Source organism: Rhagoletis zephyria, unplaced genomic scaffold (assembly GCF_001687245.7).
Source record: "Rhagoletis zephyria isolate East Lansing unplaced genomic scaffold, Rhagoletis_zephyria_1.1 Rzeph_scaffold_02972, whole genome shotgun sequence".
NCBI classification, from domain to species: domain Eukaryota; kingdom Metazoa; phylum Arthropoda; class Insecta; order Diptera; family Tephritidae; genus Rhagoletis; species Rhagoletis zephyria.
In genome coordinates, this window is record NW_016160056.1 from 39,451 (window position 1) to 48,033 (window position 8,583).

The following is an 8,583-nucleotide window of genomic DNA, read 5'->3' on the forward strand; positions in this document are numbered from 1 at the left end:
AAAAAATTCTTTGAAATTCAAGCAAAAATAGTCATTCAAAAACTCATGAATCTAGAAAATCGTAGTTTCTGACCTAAATCGACAGGCCGCGACCTCTAAATGGCCTTTAAAAAATCTATAAAAATAGGCAATAATATTTCTCATAAAAACGAATCAAATTAGGGGGTTGGGTCTTTAAATTTTCAAAAAAAGCATTTTCGATGGTAAACCTAATGTATGTACTATATAGACTTTCTTCTGTTCGGCAGCAGTCAATGACCTAATGTATGTACTATATAGACTTTCTTCTGATCGGCAGCAGTCAATGAATGAATTAAATAGAATTATAATCTGATGACATGATAAGATTAGAAGCTTCATGGCTCTTTGGAATCTACCTTATGGGCAGTAGCGCCGGCGTTTCCAGACGCGCCGGCGTCGCCGCCGCCGCCGATTATTTTTGAAGTTGACCACGCCGCCGCCGAAAAGCCTGTCGGCGTAAACCTCTAATATGTATGTGTGAGTTTCATTTCCTGTGGTGTTGTCGAATGCTCAAAGCATGTTGGCCTTATTTCACCTAGCCTCTATAGTAAGTTTGCTGTGGCGTGGTTTGTGACCCCTCAGTGTTTTGTTTGAATGTAAAACTTGGTGCATTTTTCTGCAGTAAAATAAAACAAAGCACAAAGCGCAATTTAAAAGCAAGGCCCTTCTATTTGCGGCAGGGGAACCAAATTGAAAGAAATACATACATATTTGTTTATTTTGAAAAAAAAAGATTGGGTATCAATTGTTTACTAAACTATTTTAAATATACATAAATTATCAGCAGCCTTTATTAATTATACCAACTCACAAAGCCAGTTGATAAAATTCATCGAAAGAAAAGCTTTAATTTATTGAGAATATATTAATGCTTTAAGATACCAATATTAATTATTAAATGCGATTGTGTAGGTCGTCTTCATATCCGATGCGGGAAAAATGTAGGCAATTTTCAAAATGCATTCAGAACAATTAGCTTAACTCCTTGCTACTCAAACCCTTACAAAACGAATTTACCTTCACAACAGGGATAGGTACCTACTTCAAGGTCTACTATGTCAAATTCAATATGTATTTCAATAAGTGGAAAATCCTTTTATTACTGTAATACATAGACATCGTGTCCTTTTCTATGAACGCTGGTTGTCGACAAACTTCTAGAAAAGCTAAAAGAAATGAATTTACAGGGCAGTTCTGGTTAAGGTAGTTGCAAATTTTTTGCAAGGCTATTGAAAGACAGTAGACAAGATAGTTTACACGATTTGGTTAATTGTGGCACAAAAGTCTTGCAAGAAAAGCTTCCTTGCAAACTTTCATGGTGAAAAGCTCTTTTGACAGAAAGCATTTGAGCAGGTTCTAGACCGGTGATAGGCACCGCCCTGCCCGCGGACAAAGCTCTTTTAAGCTTTCTATACATTTTGTATAGTCACGTGCAAAGTAAAGGCTCCCTCTGTCCATCCCTGTTCTAGACCCGTGATGCTCAAAACAGCGTTTGCGGGCGAAACTCTTTAAACGTCTCTATTGATTTTTTATGAGCTCACATAGAGTAAATAAAACTTTCTCGGAGCACTACTGTTGCAGATGTACATATATAATTTCGCTCGCACTGCTCTAACAATCGCAATAGCCGGGTGAGCAAATCACTGGCGTGCCATTCGAGAAATACGAAACTCGAATTCTCGAACGGCGAAATGTTTTTCTAATATTTTCTTTTCATTTTTTAATTTAATTTAGGTTTTAGAAACTTATTTAATGTATTTTTTTCATTCATTTTTTTCCTTAGTTAGTGGTTCCTTAAAAATAATTTTTTGTTTTCATTTAATTTTTGGAAACTTCTATACATAGTATAAAGTAAAGTCCAGATTCGTTGTACGCGGTAATCTCGAAAACTACTGAACGGATTTTGACGAGATTATCTCTAATATACTCTGTATCGACAAGCGTCGTTTTTTACATAGAATTTTAATAAGGTTGCCAACTGTTTGAAAATTATAAAATCGTTCGCTGGATTACAAAAGGTGAGGTGTCAATTGAAGGGGATGGGCCTTTAAAAAAGCACTAATGTTTTTATTTTGAATAGGGTTGCCACCTGTTAATAAAATGACTATATTCAATCATAATAAGCGTTGGCAGCAGTTCTGTACCGTCACTGTCAAAAGATTTAAAGAAATGAGGTGTCAAAGGAAAATGTTTAACCTTCCAATTTGCAGTAAGGTTTTATTTTTCGAAGAGGGTTGCAACCTGTGCGAAAAATTAAAAAATGTGGGCCGTTCGTTAGATTACAAGAAATGAGGTGTCAAAGAAAGGGGCTTGGCCTCCAGATGCGCGATTTATATTATTTTTTAGTAGGGTTGCAACCTGTTTAGTTGCCAATCGCATTTTATTTAATATCTACACATTCACCGCGTGGCGAAGCCTCGAGCATACAAGGTCGGCTAGTACTTTGTATTTCATATTCTGCTTAAATAAATAAAATATTCTCTTTAATTCACTTATTTTTTTTTGTTTTTTAATTTTAATTTTCTCTAATTTATAGATTTTGTTCTTTTAAAAACAATATTTTTGTAATTCCATTTAATTTTTTAGAAATTGCTTTCACTTACTTCTTGCTTATTTATTTTTTTTGTGGGAAATTATCTTTTTTAGTTTCATTTAACTATTTTTTTTTATTAACTTTCTTTTCATTTTTAGTCTATATTGTTTTAAAAAGAAAACATTTTTTTTTTGCTTATTTAACTTAGGTTTTAGAAAAGTTATTGCTAAAAGACAGACATTATAACGCTAAGACCTTCTCGATAGCAGATCTTTTATTTAATTTTCTTTTAATTTTTAAATTTTATTTTAAAAGGAAAAATATTTTTTTAATTTCAATTTAAATTTTATTTTATTTTTGCTTTTTTATTTATGTATTGTTTTACTTTTTAATTTTATTTTCCTTTAATTTATAGATTTTGTTGTTTCAAAAATTATATTTTTAATTTCATTCAATTTTTTAGAAACTTGTTTTACTTATTTCTTGCCTTTTTAATTGTTTTTGTGAGAAGTATTTGTTTAATTTCATATAATTTTTGAAAATTATTTTTTAATTAACTTTCTTTTAATTCTTAGTTTATATATTGTTTGAAAAAGAAAAAACAATATATATTCAAATTAATTTTTAGAAAACTTATTGCTAAAAGACAAACAGAATAACGCCAAGACCTCCCCGTTAGCAGATCTTTTAATTATTCGTTCGAATGAGAGTAAAGAGCTCTTAAGACAGTTGCCAGAATTAAGAATTGTCTTTCGAAAGGCAAAAGTCTGTGGTAAGTCGAAAGAGAGTTGCCTTAATTGGCTTGTAAAGGGTTGTTTGCAGCTCTCGAGAAAATTGAAAATATTTTAGAAAATCGGGTCTAGGAAATGGAAAACTTCTTCTATCGAAATATTGTAAATCAGTTTACAGCTCTCAAAGAAATAATGAAAAATGTTTCTTAGAATTTTTCTTGCGAGAATCTCTAACATATCGAGGGCTTATATTCAATACGACCTTTCTGCAGTTTTCGAAAAAAACTACTTTTTCATGTTAGAAACCATCTAAGACTTAACTGTCATCACTGATTGCAATTTTAGCTTAGAAATTCATTAGGTAATTCTTCTGAAAAACGATATATGTACAAGATCAGCATTAACATCATCGATGACAGTTAAGTCTAAGGAATCCTATTTTGGTAAAAACTGCAGATAGGACATATTGAGTATATGTAAGCCCCCGGCATGCAGGTACAAAAAGTGTATGCATGTATGTATAAGTCCCCTATGTATATAAGTATGCAAGTATGTTCAACTTACCCTAACTCTAGCTTCGGTCAAATTTGTCCACATAGCAATCTCTTCGCGTGTCGACATATCCGGATAGCGATTGCGGCTAAATGTGTGCTCCAGCTCCTGCAGTTGTTGCGATGTGAAATGTGTACGTTGGCGGCGTTGACGCTTGTTTTTCTTATCGTTTTTCGGCTCATCTGTTGTGGTTGTCATCGGTTCGTCATGACCGGAATTTGATATGTTTTCAGTTTTGATTGTGGTCTCATTGACGGAACGATTACCTGTAGATAAAGCAATAACAAGAGGAAGCAAATTATTAGAAAAAAAGAATTGGAAAAAACACATGTTAGTAAATAAGAGAAAGCAAATAAACAAGTTGTATGAGAAAAGAAAATCATTGGGATGGTATAAATGCATCGGTACTTATGGACACACAAAGTTGCGCTTGCGGAACACTCGACTGCACAAACACGCAAATACACACGCTCACTCTCAACTCAGGTACATACATACATACATACACACATATGAAATAATTTGTTTACTTAAAATTGTACAAATTGTTATTAGTTTAAGTGTACAAATCGATTACATGTGTTTTTCTCGAACAGCAATAATGTAGAGCAATGCAAAGTACATGTTTTCACTGCGATAGTAATTTGTACTATGTATGCAAGTGTATGCACACAGATACATATGTAGTTTCCCGAGCCACTCGCCTGCACGTTGATGAGACGCTTGCTTGTCAAACAAAACTCTATAATAACAACTAAGTACATACATAGTAAGCAAACAGTAACAACCGCAACAACAATTACCAGCAACTAAATAATAAGGTAAATCATAAATCGTTGTAATGACAACGCTAATAGCTGTATGTCTCCGTCCTTGATTTTGGTGTTGTTTTTACAAGACTGTAACTGCATATTATCGGCGCCTTCCGCGTCGTGGCGAGGTGAGAAGAAATTAAATCGATTTATAGAAAAAATCAGCGCTGTTGACGTTGGCTTTGGCGACAGCAGTTATCGTCATACTTTATTTACATTCATATGAGTTCAGGGTGTCCTATGAAGAGTTAATGGGTTTTCTGCAGGAACGCGGAAGGGGGGAGTTTAATTGCAGAAAGTACCAATCCGAAAGATATACCCAACCGACAACAGCACTGATAAGATGTTCATGTATATGTGTATGCAGATATAACAGTAATTTAAAAATTGACTCTAACCGAATCTAAGAAAGTTCACCTTCCCGGTGTTAATAGGTGGCTCCAAACTGAACATCGGAACAGGTAGACGGAGTGACCTAGGCTACCTAAGCTGAGATCTATATACCAGGCCCGGTTTAATGAACCCCCACCCCCCTGTGGAGGTAAATATGTATACAAATTTTCCATCGTTTAGTTTAAGATGATAATGGTAAAAAATAGTTTAAGATCTCAAATATTTAAGATATCTTTTCAGAGATAGTAGTCGAGAGATCTAGTTTTAATTCAAGCCAGGAAGGTTTTAACAACATTTGTTTCTTTGCTAGAGCTTCTAAAATAACGCAAAAACCGCGATTTTTTCACACTTTCACCTCGTTTCTCTCAAGATCTGGATCTGATGGAAACTTCATACTTACAGATTCGTAGTCAACACAAAAAAAAACTCTATCAAAAGCAGCTTTAACATTTGCCGTACCAAATTTTGTTTATATTTTTGTTGAGCTGTGTTAAACATGATAAAATGAGCAAAAATTCCATTTTCCGTTTTTTTGTACAGAAACGTATCTTTATGTGGTCAATAACACACTTCGCTCCCCTATTTAGTTATAGTGTTGCTAAAAAATTCAATGAATATCATCATGCATGCAGTAGACTGCTCCTTATTTTGAAACTTTGTTACAAGACTCCCCTCAGAAAGGTTCATTCGGTCATAAAATTTTCTTATGTTCTTAATTCATGTTGAATTAAATTTTTTGAAAAGGTGGAAACCCTCCTACAATTGGTTTAGAAATACAACCTTTTCAAAATCATCTTGATGGATTCCCATATTGTAATAATTCTATTACATTAATTTAAATTAATTTTTTAACAGGTGGAAAAACTTTTAATGTTCTAACCTATATATAAACCCTGTTCTTGCCAAGACCAAACCCTATGTTATGCGCCTTTTCACAATCGAACCACGACAACATACCCTACAAGACAGCTGAGTATCATATGAGTACTCATATTATCATTATCCCTAATCACAAAAGTGCTTATCAAAGTCCTCATTTTCGTTCAGGCCATGGGAAAAAATTTAGTACTTTCCCCTCAAGGTTGTCATCAGAAAGTCCTCAGTACTAATAGTCAAACTACTCATTTATGCCGTACTACAAAAACAAAAGTGTAAATGTGTGAGAATTTTTGCCTAAAGTGATCAGCAATGTCTTGTAGGGTAAAGTCTGTGAGATGATAAGGACATTTAAAGTCCTGAAGTAGTCAAAGACTTGAGCAGCCGATTTTACTTCCATCTAGTTGTAAAGAGTGCATATAACAGAGACTGAAATATGTATAATACTCCGGGCGTAGATGTGTTGAGCTTTGTTTGTAGGCCTCTTAACCCTTTGATGTCCCCTCTATTTTATTTTGTTTGACTCTTTAAGAAAATGGTAACCTGAGGATTTGCCTTTACATTTCGTTTAAGACATATCGCAAACGATCTTCAAAAGTGACACAACGCAAAATTACACGTTCGTCAGAAAATGAGAAAAACTATTTTTTAGCACATGCTAATTATATGGGCAAGGAAAACTTTACCTTAGGGGTTTTCAACAAATTGTTACAAAAATTTGCTCCAACTTTTGCTGAAAGGTTAATAAAAGCTCTATGTACATTTTTAGTGTATAATGTCAAACATGCCAAATTTAGAGTTGTGTCACTTTTGAAGATCGTGTGCGATATATGTAATACATATAAAGCTCCTTAAATATTGTCAAAATTATTCACATACATAAATAAAATTTTCATTAAAATCAGTCAGGAATATACACTACATTCTAATAATAAAATAACTTCTTCGAGTTTCAGTTTTTCGAAGCCCCCGTGCAATTAGCTAATCGGAAATAATATGAAAACAATAATTTTCAAAATCTTAAACTTTTTGAATTCTTTTTGCCCAGGAACCACAGTGCGTCGCAGTCGAGTTGTTAGAAATGGAGGAAAGCCAGGATCGAATGACTCTGCACGTTTAGAGTAATTGCGACAAAAATAAAAAACTATAACTCCAAGTACGATGTTTGTGAACAAATAATTGAAACTAAGTTCAGAAAATTGATAAAACAAATAAAAGTTGCTATCGCATATCTCCAACCCCTTCAAATGAGTTCAGCAAAAAAAAGATAAACGAATATCAAACGTTGCCGCTACCTAAATCACCACCCGCTCGAACCAGCTCCACACAAATAAGTATTCAACAAATATACGATCGATCATTCGCTTCTCCACGGTGGCGTTGGGTGCTGTCTCGGCTCCACACGTTATACTTCTAGTACATAGAATATGTACCGCAACAACAAATTCACAGTAATCAACTAAACTAAATGCGCTTAACAACAACAACAACAATAGAAAATAGCAAATAACCAATAACTAAATAAATTAATGTACCTAAATGAAATAAATATTACCAGTCCAGCCGGTCATACTAATAACATAAATATGTACATATTTAGTTTGTATGTTGGAAATCAAAGTCAAAATCAAAGGCATTTTTGCCGACAAAGAATTTTGATTTTTTGGTAATGGTAAGTACATAAGTATTAATGCGACCTGGCTACTGTGCTTTAATATGTTGCATGAAATTGTTATAAATTATAAATTTTATCTCGAAATATTTTTGGCGGTGATAAGCAAATGCAAACAAACCAATACAAGTACGCCGTTACATTTATCTGTATAGAAAAAAAGGTCGAAAACCTATTCATGCACGATTTGTATGTATGTATGTACGGACATTTGTGTATGAAGCTTTTACTGGCATTTTATTTAGTTTTAATGTGATTACTTGCTTTTCTATTCATAAGGTTGCATACATACATATATACATATGTAGGTATATGTATATGTATGTATTTATGTATGGATATAGTATATTTTATTATTGCAGTTGCTGTATATTGTGTGGCTTAACTCTTATTATTCGTTAAATAAATGAGTGTTGACTGTTTGGTCGGTTTATTTTGGTAGCAATACGTGATAACGAAATTTTACACTTCAGCGAGCGGTTTGCAAAAATTTGCTGATAGCCGATTGCCGTTGGTATTTTGAGTTTGGTGAATAAGCGATTTGCCGACGGATATCTGAAATTCATGAAAACACTCAGAAAAAAGTCTGCTAAATATATTTCTCTCAACACATAGTTTGGTAACTATCACCAAATTAAGTAACTACATATATTATAGGGACATTCCAAATTGACGGGTGCGACATTTTAACTGGTTTTTGCTAAAACTTTAAGGCATTTCTCTTTAACCATTAATACAACGAGTCTCAAAATGTCAACACTTGAAGTCAGACATCAGATTATTACGAAACTAATAAAGTATAAAATTTAATTATACAATTTACAAAGAAAATTGACATTTTGCAGGAGTGACGGGCGGGACAACGATGGCACACGCCTCTCTGACTTGACATACTATAAATATTTCTTTTTAGCGCCTTTCTCACATGGAGCTGGTAGAATTTCAGAATTTTAAGATCCATTTCATGCTTTGATGGCATTATTATAATTAAAA

General features: G+C 33.5%; 1 protein-coding gene across 1 annotated transcript in view; it reads right to left on the minus strand.

The window, feature by feature from the left end:
• Ptx1 (pituitary homeobox homolog Ptx1) overlaps positions 1-8,583 on the minus strand; it is a gene marked incomplete at its 5' end in the record, with an annotated part of 37,509 nt that overhangs the window by 27,319 nt on the left and 1,607 nt on the right. The window contains 1 exon segment of the mRNA XM_017622921.1: positions 3,850-4,103. Coding sequence (XP_017478410.1) covers positions 3,850-4,103 — 254 coding nt within the window.